General features: G+C 41.6%; 1 protein-coding gene across 1 annotated transcript in view; it reads left to right on the top strand.

Annotated features, from left to right (window-relative positions):
- Positions 1 to 16826, top strand: part of TANGO6 (transport and golgi organization 6 homolog) — a gene marked incomplete in the record, with an annotated part of 435716 nt that overhangs the window by 256161 nt on the left and 162729 nt on the right. The window contains 2 exon segments of the mRNA XM_078784327.1: positions 3344 to 3823; positions 4123 to 4180. Coding sequence (XP_078640453.1) covers positions 3344 to 3823; positions 4123 to 4180 — 538 coding nt within the window.

Raw genomic sequence — 16826 nt, 5'->3', positions numbered from 1 at the left:
CTGGGAAGAATCCCGTGCACATGCTGGTCACACTTGTAACTCACCTAAGTCTTTATAAGTTCATCAAATACTAACACCGCGATTGACATTCGCTGAGGTAAATGTTGATATCTCTTCTGAGGTTAAAAAAAAAAAAAAAACAGTTTTCAAGCATTATACGTATCAAACGCACTGAACTGAAAATATATAGAATGACCATTGCCATTCACACCACACAGGTGGAGATGTAGCTACCGGGCGCCATCTTGGTTGGCACTCGATGCTGGGCGATGGTGATTTCCGTCATGCGTTTGCACGTAATTCAGAGCGAAAAGCGATTGCGTTTTTTCACCTTTTGTGCGATCGTTTTTCAATAGTAAACCTATCACAGTTACTACAACACTTTCCTTTATCCTTTCCTTTTCACAAAAAAAAATCGAGAACAAATATTGTTAATTTGGGAGCGTGAAGAACTCGGGACATTTTCATGAAACTTGCGAAGACTTCCGATTGGAGCAGTTTATTGCCACACCAAATGGCATTTTAACAGTTGTCTGGCTTTTAAAATCTGGGACACGTTCAAAACAAACGAGATCCGCGAAGCGAGTCGGTCGAGTCATGCTAGCCAAGATGGCGACACGGCAGCTACACTTTTCACGGAGTATGAGCGTTCTATATATTTTCAATTCAGTGATCAAACGATACATTTTATGAAACGGGGAAACCTAATACACACGTTGGTGGTTTTAAAATGACAGAATATGTCTTTATTAGAAAAGAAAAAAAAATGAACATTGAAGACTACGCTGCTAAAAAAAATACACTGCTCTAACGCATAACCACGAGTTTAAACTACATTTACAACAAATATGAAAACTATTTTCATATCACAATGTTAAATATAGAATACATAGAAGATAATGTTAAAAAAAATGAGCCCTATCTTCCAATGGTAAACAATCCTTCAAAAAATTCCTGGATCCGGAATTATATCCTGAGCTTCACCAAAAACTAATGAATTCTTCCTTATCCCAAGGGCAATCATCCCACCAACTTTCATCCAAATCCGTTCAGAGCTTTTCCAGATATCTTGTTCACAAACACGAACACACGAACACATACACGGACGGACATGATCGAATGCATTACTCCCTGGCGGGAGTAATAACTACCTCTGTCGATTTGAATGTTTGAAAGAGAATAGACGTCTGGATCAATTTTTGAATTAAATTTAAATCCTGATTTATATCTCTATATATAAACGCGAGTTGTCTGTGTGTGTCCGCGTTTTATTCAGAGATGGCTGAACGGATCTTCATCAAACTTTCAGAGGTTCATCAGTGAGTGACTGGGAGTGTTCTAGGCAAAAAAAAAAAATATTGAAAAAAAAAGTTCGTTTTTTTGGAGTTAAAAAATATATATACATATATATCATATCACTCATAGTGCCAAAGCCTTTTTAAATTATTGACAGTTATACACAAGTACACATTCGCATAAATAAAAACAAAACAATTACCAGACATTTGAATACAAATAAATCAAACCATTCCGGAAGTGTACGAATTTGGTAGTACGGCTTCTTCTTCTTCCTGATCGGCATCACACTTAACTCAGAAACGTGAGCCACTCCCCTTCCTCTCCTGCCTCCCCCCTCCCGCTAATGCCCAGACTTGAATCCCATTGAGGTTTTGTGGCAAGAAGTTCAGAAGATTACTGTTCACTGATGCTCCCATCCAACTCGACAGAGCTTGAACAAATCTGCAAGGAAGAATGGGAGAAACTCCCCAAATCCAAATGTGTAAAGCTTATACAGACATACCCAAGAAGACTCAAAACTGTAATTGCTGCCAAAGGGGCTTCTACGAAGTATTGGCTCAGGGGTTGAATACTTATGTAAATTAGATATTTCTGTATTTCATTTTTAATTATTTTGTTCTAAAATAATTAATAATATTTTCTTAATAATTAATAATTTCTTAATAATTAATTTAATTAATTATTTATTAATTAACTTAATAGTTAATTAACTTAATAATTTCTATAAAAAAAAATCCTCTTTGACATTATTGGGTATTATGTGCATTATTGGATCTGTGACAAAAAAATCTAATTTTAGTTAGTTTTAGTTTTAGGTTTATGCGTGGAGACCGTATCTGTCTAGTTAAGCATGCCAGCTCTAAGTACCAAACACTCGGCTTCCCATTCTTCTCTACCACTTCGAAGACGTGGGATTTTTGTCTTTAGTTCTGCAGAGAATTTACACATTCGTTTTGGCATTATAAAGAAGAAAATCAAAAGAAAATCAAACAATTGTGGTTTTGGCATTATAAAGAAGAAAATGAAAAGAAAATCAAACAATTGTGTGTGGTATACGGTACAGTCTCAGAAAAGACACTGACTAAGCAGTGAGCACGCCACTGGACTCTCTCACTGCGAGGTTGAACAAGAAGTGGACGTGTGTGTCGATGCTTGATTGAACACGTCCATTACTCTATGACGGAAGGGTACAGAATTGTACCAAGCTGTCCTGGTCCAAACATTACATAACCGTATTTTATCATAGGTAAGAAAATGTACAAAAATGGTTTACCATTTAAATAAGGTAAAAAAAGTATCCCAAATCTTAAAATTTATGACATTTTGTAAATGCAAAAGCAAAAAAAAAAAAAAAGTCAAAACCCGTACATTTTTAGATATTTAAAAAACTTGGCTGGATGGATATTTTAAGACTGAAAAGGAGGACATGTCCTGGGAAAACCGGACGTATGGTAACCCTATTTAAGTGTCAGGCGCAAACAACACCTCGAGACATTCCTCATTGAACGTCCCATTATTGAGCTCTTTAAACCAATGCAAGAATAAAAGGATTCCTTTTTTTCTATCATGGTATTTTTACCATGGGTTTCTGCTCATTATAAATAATGTAATGCTGGCTTTGTGGATTGTTGCATCACAGATGCAGACCGTGCAGGATAAATAAAAGTTATACAAAATAATTGATCGCAGCAAACAATGCAGCGTATCTCAGCAAAACCAAAATACCATATCATTCGAACATTGACATATTGTTACTTGCAGAAGTTTTTTCGGCTTATTTCTGGATAAAATCAGTTGTATTTCCACTATGTGTCTTACCGAATATGACCCAAGGTCAATGCAACTTTTCAAGGTTTGAAAATATATGTAACAGATAATATATGCTTGATATGATCATAATCTTTTAAAACTATTACCATTGACCTTTTTTAGTGGAAATATCTGTTTTGAACTGAACTCCTCAGCGTTGTTACTGTTGTGAAAATTGAATGTCGTTTGGTTATTTAGTACTTTGATATGCCTTTGTTTTTAATCTCAATTGCAGTTGAAATCTGAAGACCATGCAGCTCTGAAGACCTTACTCCCTAAACTCAATGAGCTCGCATCCACACATTCTGCGCCTGATGTCCGTGAGCTGGCTTCTGACCTTTGCATTGCCCTTGCAACACATGGAGTCTATACAGCAGACAGTGTGACTGCTTCAGCGCAAAGCACATTGGGAAGGCAGGCAAAGGTCACACCCGAGAATTGGGGCTCTGGCCACTGTGCCATCCAGCACGACAAAAAAATGGAAAGTTTAACCAAAAGCACCGAAGCTGCTTCAATAAATTTGAGGCAGAGGAGAGGAAAGGTTGGGAAGGAAAGCGAGCAGATGTCGAGTGGGAGGGAAATTAGTCTTCAGGAGGTCATGGAGGCAGCCTTTGACCCGGATGTGCCAGAGAGGGCAGAAGCTCTGCGGACTCTCACAAGTTTACTGAAGCGGAGGAATCTTGAGGCTCTGGGATTGCAGGACAAAATCCTTACAGTGAGTTCAGTGGGGACCTCTGTATCATTTTTGACTTCTCACTGAGTTTGAAGCTTAAAATAAATTTAGAAAACCCCCATGTGTAAATAATAATTCTTCTTTTTTATTTAAGCTTATTTTAACCATTTTTACTTTTCATTTGCAGTTTTTACTCTATTTAATTGCCATAAAAAATGATGTTTGCTGTTTTCCGGGGGTTTTAGCGCCAAAAAAAAAAGTCCATCATGTATTTTTATATGTCGTTTGCCAATCCCGCTTCCTGTGATGCATCTCAAATATTTGTGCTGCTTTTTCGGCAGATATTTTTGGAAAACATGGATCACGTCGACTCCTTTGTCTATCTCTCTGCTATTCAAGGCAAGTTTCTGGATTTTAATCCTTCCTTTTCATATGCAAAAACAACATTAAAAGGCAGGGCTTTCAAAGCACTCTCACTTGACCTCGTCCTGTCTATTGCAATCATGTCTTGCGTGTCGTCCAATTCTCAACAATCAAATGAGTTCATCATATGGAACTCGTAGTAATTGAGGGTTTCTCTTTTTCATTGAGTTGTCCGATCACCATGTCTTCATTGTATTTGAATTCTGTGACTTACAACTTTCAGGCCTTCTTCATTTTAGTTGTCACAAAATGTGTGCTTTTTCTTAACAGGTTTGAGATCACCTTTGCGATTCCTCATTACACTTTGCTGCACCCTAATTTGTATCATTCCTTTTCAATTGTGAGTCGTGCCTTTTGGTCACAAATAATGTTAAGCAGCTGTTCAGCCGCAACATTTGCCCACTCAAAAGGCCTACTCGGAGTTTCACCGATGCAACTAATTTTAACTGACCCTTTTAAGAACTCCAACCACATCTGCTGTTTTATCTGATGGTGGGAAAATTCATCGTGGGTAGTTTGTTCACATCTGCAAGCAGTCTCTCAGGATACTTTCTTGACAACTGCTTTCCAGCATACATATTAGTTTTAAATTTTATTTTGGAATTATATCTCAGGAATAAAGTTGTATTATGGTACAGTGGGCATTAGTGGTTCCTGAACTGGCGTGATATTATAGCTTGTCTGGGGAGACATGCCGTGACCTGTGCTATGGTTCGACCTTATGAAATGGATGCGGATTTTGTGACCTGGAAACACCCTTTTGGAAGAGAGCAATACGGATGAGTACATTGTCCCGGAAATTATTGCAGGAAAGCCATTGTGTCATTTCCGCTCCTGCCCTTTGTCTATCCTTATTGTGACCCATTTATTTGCAAAGTGAGACGAGATCAGGGCAAGGTGGGGATGAAACGACAATGTGGTCCCACCGGGGCCAGGGTAGCAATGTTCACTGTTATCCCAGCCCAATGCTCTTTGTTTTATGCATGGGGTATTGCCACCTCAGCGGGCAAGATGCCGCAGCTGAGCAAACGTGCTCCTGATGCTTCCCTGTCTCCGATTACTGGTCGGTTTCAGCGGGTGAAAGGCAGATGGGCAGTAATGGTTTGGACATTTTGAACTTTGTCTTTTGTCATTTACACTTCTTTAGATGTTTCGCCCTCAGTACACAAGCCAGTTGTTTTGACTTTTTGTTTCTGGCATTGACGCAAATGCTTTTGTGAAGTTTTCAAGATTAATATCAGAAGGCTTATCGAAAACATTATCTGTTTTTCATAAATTGCTTGTTCTCCCAAATGCTTTATAAGTTTAACCAAAAGTGGAGGCTGTTGTCTGATATTTCTTTTTTATAAATATAATTACGGTAGACATAAACTGTTATGATAATGAAAATATTTTGCAAACTCATTTATAGTCTACCTTTATTATTCCAATTTTCACACGATTAAAGTTCTCTATAAATCAAGGAATTTACTCCATCTCATTCTTCCTCTTTAATATCAACACAATCAACACAATTATCATTGTATGTATTTATGGGGTCGTGGAGGGCAGGAAGAGGGAAGGGTTCAGCCCATTAAATACAGTCGTGGCCATAAATATTGGCACCCTTGCACTGTCTTCAAATAACTCATAGTTTTTCTAAAAAATAAGTTGAAATTGACAAAAGTATTTGGTCTCCACAATTCTTTATTTCACTGTTAATATTCCAGAACTTTGTTTTTAATTCAGAACTTAATATATCCTTTTAAATCAGAAAATAAAAAGAATGGCATTGACAAAATTATTGACACCCTAGACTTAATATTTGGTAGCACAGACTTTGGACAAAATACCTACAGTCAAGCACTTCCTATAGCCATGAATGAGCTTCCTACACCTCTCTACTGGTAGTTTGTCCCACTCTTCTTGTGCAAACTGCTCCATTTCTCCCAGCTTTGAAGGGTGCCTTTTCCCAACTGCTGTTTTCAGATCTCCCCACAGGTATTCAATGTGATTTATACAGACTTGGCATTTAAAATGGATTTTTTTTTTTCTTGACTTGGGTTTACTTTCTGAACTCAGTATATCAATCTGGTGAGTTTCTTTTACCCTTCGGTGATGTCTTTGTTGAAAGAACCATGTCACTGATTGTCTTTCGCAGCAAGAAGTCAATAACAGGATTATATCACAGGTGGCGTGACAAAATGTAAGGACAGGTGCATTTGACGATTGGCTTCACAGTCGGGTATACAAGGGTTGTTGCATTCTGTATTAGTGGAAAACAACTGCTGCACGTCTACAAAAGTTATTGCCGCTTCCTCTGGAGATGGTCCGTCAACTTGACAATGCTGTTTGTCTTGGAGTGGTGGCTTTACGAAATTCTGGCATGAAACAGCGTGCTATTGCTCCCCAGTATGGCATCACTCAAGGTCAGGTGTCAAAGATCCTGAAACGAAATGCTCAGAGGGGTGTCCCTGCTCAAATACCGAGGCCAGGACGTCCACGCAGAACCACAAGGAGAGATGATCGCCAGCTGCACCGGTTAGTCTGCAATGGCCGTACCAAGTCAGCTAATCGGCTTAGGGCTGAGTGGCAGCAACTGACAAATGTGCCTGTATCCAGAAGGCTAGTCAACCAACGACTGGTTCAAGCAGGCTATCGTGCCAGGCGTCCCCTGAGAAAGCCATGCCTGACCAGACAACACAGCCAGCGCCGATTGCAATGGGCCAGAGAGCACCGCCAAGGGCAGCCTGGACACTGGAATCACGTGACCTTCAGTGACGAGTCTAGATTTCTGGTCTATCGTCAAGATGGCCGCGTCCGAGTGCGCAGACAAGTGCATTAAGCCCACAACGAAGATTGTATCATGCCAAGAGTCCAAGCTGGAGGTGGTGGGGTGACCGTTTGGGCTGCTTTTCATGCAGGGGGCAAAACTGACCTGGTTGTTCTGAATGGAAACCTGAACCAGTTCAAGTACAGGGTCATTCTGGAAGAAACATTGCTTCCATTTGCTCGTGCAGCCTTTCGAGGAAACTTTGTCTTCCAAGATGACAGTGCACGGCTTCATCGTGCTCGCATGATCCAACACTTTTTTGCTGACCGTGGTGTAGAGCATATGGAGTGGCCTGCCATGTCCCTGGATATGAACCCGATAGAGAACTTGTGGGCAGAATTAACGTGTCAAATCGACAACTTGGACCAGCAGCCTACCTCTGTGCGTGAATTGCAGCAGACTATTGTCACTGCATGGCAAGCGATTCCTGTCCAAACCTTGGCAAATCTCGTGAACAGCATGCCTCGACGTGTACGTGCTCTCCTGAATGCTCGTAGGGGTTACACAAAGTACTGAACTGTAATTTTACTGTCCGTAATCCCAGTCATAATTTAGCTTTTGTTTTGGTTGAAAAAATTTTTGGCTAATGTGCAAAATAAAGAGATACTTCTGGAAAACGTACAGAAGTTTAACACAGTACTGTCCTTGAATTGAGTTCGATATCAGTTTACATCACTTTCAAGGATCAATTTATTTGCCTCGAAATGTCAAATGTGGTTTTTGTTTCTTTTGAAGGTCACATTAACAAAATCTAGAATAATTTCAACATAATTCCAATGAACTTTTGGTTCTAAGTCATCTTGAAAAGTAAGTTCACCCCCACAAAAAAAATATTCCATATTAAATGCCAAGTCTGTATATTGACTTATTGCTGGCCACTTCAAAACAGTCCAGCGTTTTGTCTTGAACCATTCTGGGTGTTTTCTGAAGTGTTTGGGGCCATTGTCCTGCTGCAAGACCCATGACCTTTGACGGACCCAGCGTTCTGACACTGGCTTGAACATTGCACTCCAAAATCCTTGATAATCTCCTGATTTCATGATGCCATGCACACATTCAATGTATCCAGTGCCAGAGACAGCACAGCAACCCCAAAACATCACTGAACCTCCTCCATGTTTGACTGTAGGGAAGCTGTTCTTTTCTTTGAAGGCTTCATTTTGTTTTCTGTAAACAGAGATGATGTGCGTTACCAAAAAGCTCTAATTTGGTCTCATCTGTCCACAGGACATTCTCTAGTCGGGTTTGCAAATTTTACAAACTCCAGTCAGGCTTTCTTATGTCTCTCTCTCTCTCTCTTTCCTCCTGGGTCTCCTACCATAGAACCCCCTTTCATTGAGTTGGCGACGGATGGTGCGAGTTGAAACTGCCATACCTTGTGTCTGAAGGTCAGCTTGAATCTGTTTGGCAGTTGATTGAGGTGCTTTCTCCACCATTCGAACAATCCTTCGCTGCAATCTTCGATCAAGTTTTCTTTTGCGGCCACGTCCAGGGAGGTTGGCTACAGTGCCATGGGCCTTAAACTTCCTCATAACATTGCGTATGGTGTACACAGGAACATCAAGGTCTCTGGAGATAGGGTTGTAGCCTTGAGATTGTCCATGCTTGGCTACAATCTTGTGTCTGACCTACTCAGACAATTCTCTGGTTTTCTTTCTTTTCTGCATGCTCATTGCCGTACACACAGTGACACAAAACAGCAGAATGACTCCTTTTCTCCATTCAAACTGGTTGAATGAGTGATTTTTATTTTGCAGGCACCTACAACTCAACACAGGTGAGTTCAATTCCAAAGTAAAGGAGAATCACCTGCTCAAAATCTAAATATTTCTAACAACTTCTGAAAGGTGCCAATAATATTGTCTGGGCCATTTTAGGATTTCTGTGTGGAATAAGTTAAGATTTAGTAATTTTTTCAGCATTTTTGTTTTGTTCCACTGCAATCCAATGAGATACATTTGTGGATACCAAAATTCATTTGAAAATTTTCATTTCAACAATTGTCTGGAAGAAATGGTGCGTTATTTGAAAAATGTGCAACGGTGCCAACATTTTAGGCCACTACTGTACGTGCTGCTGAAGAGGATTAGGGGTTTGGAGTGTAGCATCTGTACAAATCCCGATAATGTTTAAATATAGGTTTATTAGGTACCATATGCGATTACAGCTGTGATTATATCTACCTTTTCATATTAATTTAAATTATTTTGAATGTGTTCCTATATTTCCTTAATTGTTTTGAAGTTTACAGTTGTGTTCCAGTAGGATTGCTGACATTGCAAAAGTAGTATGCTTTATTTATTTTTTACAGGAGCGAGGCTAATGGAAGAGCAAGGTAGGTATAACTAATAGTAGGATAAACATCAAGGGAATGAATGAACAGGAATAAAAGAGAGGAAGGAGAGGAGGAAACACTAAAACGAGCAAGTAAGATGATTGAGTTAGGAAAGGTTAATGTTGGTAATTAAGATCATGGGACAGTGGAAAAATAATGGGTGTGGGGAGGAATGAGGGTGAGGGGAGGATGCATGGAGTGGACAAAATGGATACAGAAGAAAAATCTCAAGAACAAAAGTTTTGAAGTTGGTGTGGTTGGGGGCGGGAGGGGGTTAACGGGAGTAGAAAACATCATGGTTTTGGATGGGGGACGATCAGAGATGGTAGTGAACAGCTGTCCTGAAACCTTGAAGGAAAGAATGAGATTGAAGAGAACGTGGGAGTTGGTTCCACAGGCAGGAAAAAGGGAGGAATGAATGAGTGGAAGTGAGCAGTGATTCTAAATTTTGGGAGTTTTGCCAGAAGGGGATTGATGGTGGAATGTGTGTGTCCTGCAGATACCTTGGAGGGGTGGGGGGGGGGGGGGTGACAAAGCATGGAAAGAGCAGAAGGTGGTGCAAGACCAGAAAGAAAGTGATAGAAGACCCACTTGTCTGTAATGAGAAAGTGATAGGCCTATTAACTCAGCTTCATCGCCGGAGATTCTAATAAGGTCTTGAAGGCCATTGGTTTCCACGGCATCAAGCTGAGCAAGGTGTGAGGCAGGGCCACCATCCCTGAGGGGCAGTGCTCCATCAAGCTGTGAATTAAGGCCTTGTAGGTACTTAATTAAGGCCTTGTAGGAAAAGGAGTTCAGGTGTGCCAATGAAAGACTGTACGACGGAGGATGCCCAGTCAGCGACTGGCATTGGAGGTCATCTTAAAAATGTGGTTTGCCAAAGAAAGATCATGGCTGTTAGTGAGACCCAGGAGTTTGAGTGACAGCTTCTTCAAGAGGATTGTTAAAATAGTACATTGGAAGGTTTGCCAGGTGGTTCTTTCGGAGAGAGTGAGAGTGTGAGATTTGTCATGATTGAAAGAGAGAGGTAGGTAGGATAACTGAAGATGAGATTGCATGGATCTGTGCATGAAGGTTAGGGGGAAGGTTTGAGGAGAGGCATCAATTTATGACCACACATAGACTGCCCAAACGGAGCAAGTCAAAGATCCAGGCATGACAGAGGCCTTCTATGCCACGGACAGAGAACCTGTCAATCAAAGCAGGATACCAGACTGTTTAATATTAAATGAGTGAATGAATGTGGACAGCTGGAAAACAAACTTCAAACATGCTAGAGTGAGATGTGCATGGAAGAAGTTTCAGGAACTGAGTGGCGTGCTGATGAGGAGGGGAGTGTCGTTGAAGCTGAAGGGAAAGGTGTATGCTGCATGTGTGAGAAGTGTTATGATTTATGGGAGCGAGACATGGGTCATGAATGTAGAGCAGCAACGAAGGTTGGAAAGGGTGGAAATGTGAATGGTTCGGTGGATGTGCGGAGTATCGTTGAGAGAGAGGAAGACAAATGATGAATTGCGAAAGATGATGGGAATAGAGCCTGTGATTGATGCTGTGAAGAGGAACAGGTTGAGATGGTTTGGTCATGTGTTGAGGAAGGATGAAAGTGACTGTTTGAGAAGAGTGATGGAAATGAATATAGAAGTAAGTAGAGGACGGGGAAGACCGAGAAAGACTTGGCTAAAGATGGTCGAAGAAGAAATGCGGGCAAGGGGGTTAACAAGGAGATATGCAGAAAATAGGGCAAAATGGAGAAGATTGTCATGGGGACCGCAAGGCTAACCCCCGCACTAGCAGGGAAAATGGCCTTAAAATGCATGTTGTTGTTGTTGTTTTAATGCCAGAGAAATGTCCAGGAAGACAGTCCTAACCTCTTGGTTGACATTTGGGGGCCTCCAACCATTGCTGAGAGAGGAGCAGTGGCATGTCCAGAGTTGAGTGGCCAGAACAAAATTTCAACAGATGATCAGGGATTATAGCCTTTGGAAAGAGGAAAGACGACATCCAAAGCAATGATGGATTCAATGATGTTGCTTGTAATTAGAGCAAGCTCACTTGACTTATAAAAAGCCTGGTGTCGGCTTAATGGTTAAAGTTGGTGGCTTAATATCTTAGGGTCTTGAGTTTGAACCCCCGTCATGTCGTTGACAATAATGGGGGTAATAAAGATGATGTGTCAGGATGGGGAACGACATTACGTGTTGGTGTAAGGTACCTGTATGATGCTTTTATAGGCCTTCTGGTGTGAGGATATTAAACATATTAACAAGGCATTTTGTTAAGGACCTAAGGGGAAAAGATTATGTTTAGACTAGATCAGGTGCAGGAAAGTTAGATACTGTACTTTCATAAATTGTGCAAAAGATTGGCAGATGCATTTTAATATTGGGAAATGTATGGGTAAGAATCATGAAAATATGGACTACATAACATAAGGGGTACTCTTTGAGCATGGCATAGAGGGGGATCTGAGAGTGGTAATCAATATGGGGGTATAAGCACTCGGGCCTATTGAGGGTTAGCACAAGGAGATTGGTTGGTGATGAAACTGAGATGCCAAGCTCATTAAATAGCTATTTTGTTTCAACATTTACACAAGAACAGTCAAGGGAAATCCCCAATATCTGAGAGAATCTATATAGAAGGTGAGGAAGGGATTGTAGAGGAATCCCAGGTAGGAGTAGAAGATTTATAGAAGCAGTTAGGAAAGGGCCGGAATGCATCCGAGGGTAATGACGGAGGTGGCAGAGCAGTTTGATTAGCACAATGTCAGCTGATAAGCATTATGTTTGCTGATATCTTTAACAAATTGGCTAAAGATCTTAGGGTGAGTCTTAGGGTGATAAACAACACCAGGTGGGTTGACTCCATCTGTCATCCTTCCGAGGTCAGCAAAACGAGTACCAGCTTACTGCGGCAATGAGCCATTCTCATTATCCTCCGCCGGAGTGGCGACCCATCCAGGATTGTACTCCTTAGCCAATGAAACTGTCTTAGCAGCTCCGATGCACCTCACAGCGTGAAAGGAATGGTTATTATGAACGCAGATATACTAACGGGAGATCAAGTTTAACAAATGTATTGGACGTATTTGAAGCAGTTTCTGATTGGGTGGATGAGGGAAGTGCGTTGTGTATCTTGACTTTCAGAGGACATTTGTAAAGGTACCAGGTAGGAGGTTGTTAACTAAGGTGAGGGCTTGCGGAGTGGCTGGTCGAGTAATTGGATTGGAAACTGGCTTAGTGAGGGGAAGTAAAGAGTTGCTGTGAATGATCGGATGTCTGGCTGAGAGGTTGTGAGTAACGGGCAACAATAAGGATCAACACGAGGACCGTTATCGTTAACAATTTACATCAGTGTGCTTGAGAGTTGGCTTTCCGAAGTTGCGGATGGATTTCAGATTCAAGAAAGTCTAGATACTTCCATGGATTGGACAAGAGATTGGCAGATGCTTTTTTAAATAAGGAAATCTAAGGTACTGGGGATGGGTAAAAATAATGAAAATAGGAATTTCATGATTCAAGGGACAATTTTGGAGCCCGTCGCACAGCAGAAGAATCAGCATAATGGCAGGAAGTTATAGGTAAAGCTAATGGGGATTGTGGCTGTGTCCGTCATGGGGATAAGTTGTAAATTAAATGAAGCAATGTTAACAATTGGCAGGAATTTATTGAGGCCTCACCTCGAATATTGTGCACAGAGCGACGGGATTGATTCTGGAGCTAGCTCGACGAAGCTATGGCGAGTGACTGATGGAGACAGAGCTTTACACATTAGAAAGGAGGTAATTACGAGGGGATTTGATAGAGATGTTTAATATAATGAAGGGTTTAAACAAAACAAGCATTCTGAGTGTTGCGCTGCAACACATGTCCCCGACCGGCAGTCTGTCGTCCGGAAAACTGTTGGGGAAATTCCCAAAGTTCAAAGTGCCATAACTTTGTCAAAAATGATCGAAACGTCGTGAAGTTCGAACTCGATCTGTAACTTATCATGAGGAAACCATGTGCCAGGTTTGAAATCATTAGCATTAAGCGTTTAGAAAAAAAGTCCGGAAACTGTTCTTTGTGTGACGGACTGACGGACCGACAGACGGAGGGACGGAGTGCAAACCTATAGTCCCCTCCGGTGTACACCGGTAGGGGACTAATAAATGCAGAGGAATGTTTCAGCAGAAAGGACAGTGACTACATCGTTAGAATATGGCAGACACTGCATTAGTCAGGGAAGGATCCTTCACTCAGTGATTAGTTAATGCATGGAATGGTCTCCCTGGAAACAGTAGATAGGTACCCCGAAGCATTGGGGACAGAGGTGCACGGCGTACATGGGCAGAACATGCCAGTGGTTTGGGCATGGACGGATGATTTTCACTTGCGTAGTGATCGTGATGTCTGTGAGCGGGTCTCCTCAAAATGTGACTGCGCCGTTGGTGTTTGTTCATTAATCACCCTGCCACCCACCTCATCCCTCCCACCACACATTTCCCCAAAACCTCTTGTGATGTCCCTGTGCCTGCCCCACTATTCTCCCCACTTCGCGTCCCTCCCACCCCCACCACTCCAGTGAAATTAAGTAAATAAACTGATAGTGGTGTTGATAAATCACAGGCATGATAGGCCAAATGGTCTCTTCCTGTGTCCAAGATCCTAGTTCTCAGATAGTATGATATTGGAAGAGGCAGGAAGTTTTATAAGTGATTAAAAGAGGGGGTGATCATGCCTTCTTGAATCATAAGTTTCGAAATGGCACTGCTCACTGTTTCCTTTGTCAGAGAAATAGGCGTTTTATTGCTGCAAATTCCACAAAGCAATGGCAACTAATGATGTTTTATTCATTTGCCTTGGAACTCTTTGTGTCGTTTGTTTTTTGTATTCGCAGGTCATCTTCATAAGTTGCTGAGAGCCTTTGTATTTCCATTTAAAGACGGTATCTGTCACATCGTGTTCTCAACACCCCTTCAAATTGAGCCGTGCAAAGCCCTGTGAGTGGGAAATGCCCGGGTAGGGAGAGGTGAGACAGGCTTCACACAGTGAGCAGAACAGGGTTAATGCAGGCCCTTGTGATGGGACAATACTTGCGGTTGTCCTTTTTGGCTTTTGAAGGCGCCTCTATGCCTGTGGCCCCTCTGCTTCACCACCCATTAGGGCCGGGTGTGTGGGCCATAGACAAGCCGGCAGTTTAAAGGCCGGCGGAGATTACAGAGAAGGATGAGCAGCGTTTTTATAATGGGTGCATCACGACACCTCAAATACAGTGTTCATCACGACACCTCAAAAGCAGTGTTCATCACGACACCTCAAAAGCAGTGTTCATCACGACACCTCAAATACAGTGTTCATCACGACACCTCAAATACAGTGTTCATCACGACACCTCAAATACAGTGTTCATCACGACACCTCAAATACAGTGTTCATCACGACACCTCAAATACAGTGTTCATCACGACACCTCAAATACAGTGTTCATCACGACACCTCAAATACAGTGTTCATCACGACACCTCAAATGCAGTGTTCATCACGACACCTCAAATACAGTGTTCATCACGACACCTCAAATACAGTGTTCATCACGACACCTCAAATACAGTGTTCATCACGACACCTCAAATACAGTGTTCATCACGACACCTAAAATACAGTGTGCACCACGACACCTCAAATACAGTGTTCATCACGACACCTCAAATACAGTGTTCATCACGACACCTCAAATACAGTGTTCATCACGACACCTCAAATACAGTGTTCATCACGACACCTCAAATACAGTGTTCATCACGACACCTCAAATACAGTGTTCATCACGACACCTCAAATACAGTGTTCATCACGACACCTCAAATACAGTGTTCATCACGACACCTCAAATACAGTGTTCATCACGACACCTCAAATACAGTGTTCATCACGACACCTCAAATACAGTGTGCACCACGACACCTCAAATACAGTGTTCACCACGACACCTCAAATACAGTGTGCACCACGACACCTCAAAAGCAGTGTTCATCACGACACCTCAAATACAGTGTTCATCACAACACCTCAAATACAGTGTTCATCACGACACCTCAAAAGCAGTGTTCATCACGACACCTCAAATACAGTGTTCATCACGACACCTCAAATACAGTGTTCATCACGACACCTCAAATACAGTGTTCATCACGACACCTCAAATACAGTGTTCATCACGACACCTCAAATACAGTGTTCATCACGACACCTCAAAAGCAGTGTTCATCACGACACCTCAAATACAGTGTTCATCACGACACCTCAAATACAGTGTTCATCACGACACCTCAAATACAGTGTTCATCACGACACCTCAAATACAGTGTTCATCACGACACCTCAAATACAGTGTTCATCACGACACCTCAAATACAGTGTTCATCACGACACCTCAAATACAGTGTGCATCATGACACCTCAAATACAGTGTTCATCACGACACCTCAAATACAGTGTTCATCACGACACCTCAAATACAGTGTTCATCACGACACCTCAAATACAGTGTGCACCACGACACCTCAAATACAGTGTTCATCACGACACCTCAAATACAGTGTTCATCACGACACCTCAAATACAGTGTTCATCACGACACCTCAAATACAGTGTTCATCATGACACCTCAAATACAGTGTTCATCACGACACCTCAAATACAGTGTGCACCACGACACCTCAAATACAGTGTTCATCATGACACCTCAAATACAGTGTTCATCACGACACCTCAAATACAGTGTTCATCATGACACCTCAAATACAGTGTTCATCACGACACCTCAAATACAGTGTTCATCACGACACCTCAAATAGTGTTCATCACGACACCTCAAATACAGTGTTCATCACGACACCTCAAATACAGTGTTCATCACGACACCTCAAATACAGTGTTCATCACGACACCTCAAATACAGTGTTCATCACGACACCTCAAATACAGTGTTCATCACGACACCTCAAATACAGTGTTTATGAGCCACATTCCAAATTGAGAGGCCAAAAGGAGGTTCAAAGGTGTTTAAAAAAATCTAAACAGCATTATTATTGTTTTTTTGTTTTTTTGTTTGTTTGTTTTTACGGCGTAGCCCATCGGGAAAAGTCGTCTGGAACAGTGTTTGTCCATCCGTATGTATGTATGTATGTATGTATGTATGTATGTTGTTTGTCCATCCGTATGTATGTATGTATGTATGTATGTATGTATGTTGTTTGTCCATCCGTATGTATGTATGTATGTATGTATGTATGTATGTATGTATGTCCCCTCAAACATATACCAATCTGAGCTGAGAATCTGGTCACATGACAGGGTGATGCGATTACGTCTGATGTCATTACGGCATACGGCGGTTGACTCTCTTCGCCATTTTGATATACTAGGGCGTGCCCGCACGTACGTGCTTGCCCGTACGTGCTTGCCCGTACGTGCGTGCAAAAAAACATGCGT

This window comes from Myxine glutinosa, chromosome 9 (genome assembly GCF_964187855.1).
Source record: "Myxine glutinosa chromosome 9, kmMyxGlut1.1, whole genome shotgun sequence".
NCBI classification, from domain to species: Eukaryota; Metazoa; Chordata; class Myxini; order Myxiniformes; family Myxinidae; genus Myxine; species Myxine glutinosa.
This window is presented reverse-complemented; position numbering and strand designations above follow the sequence as displayed.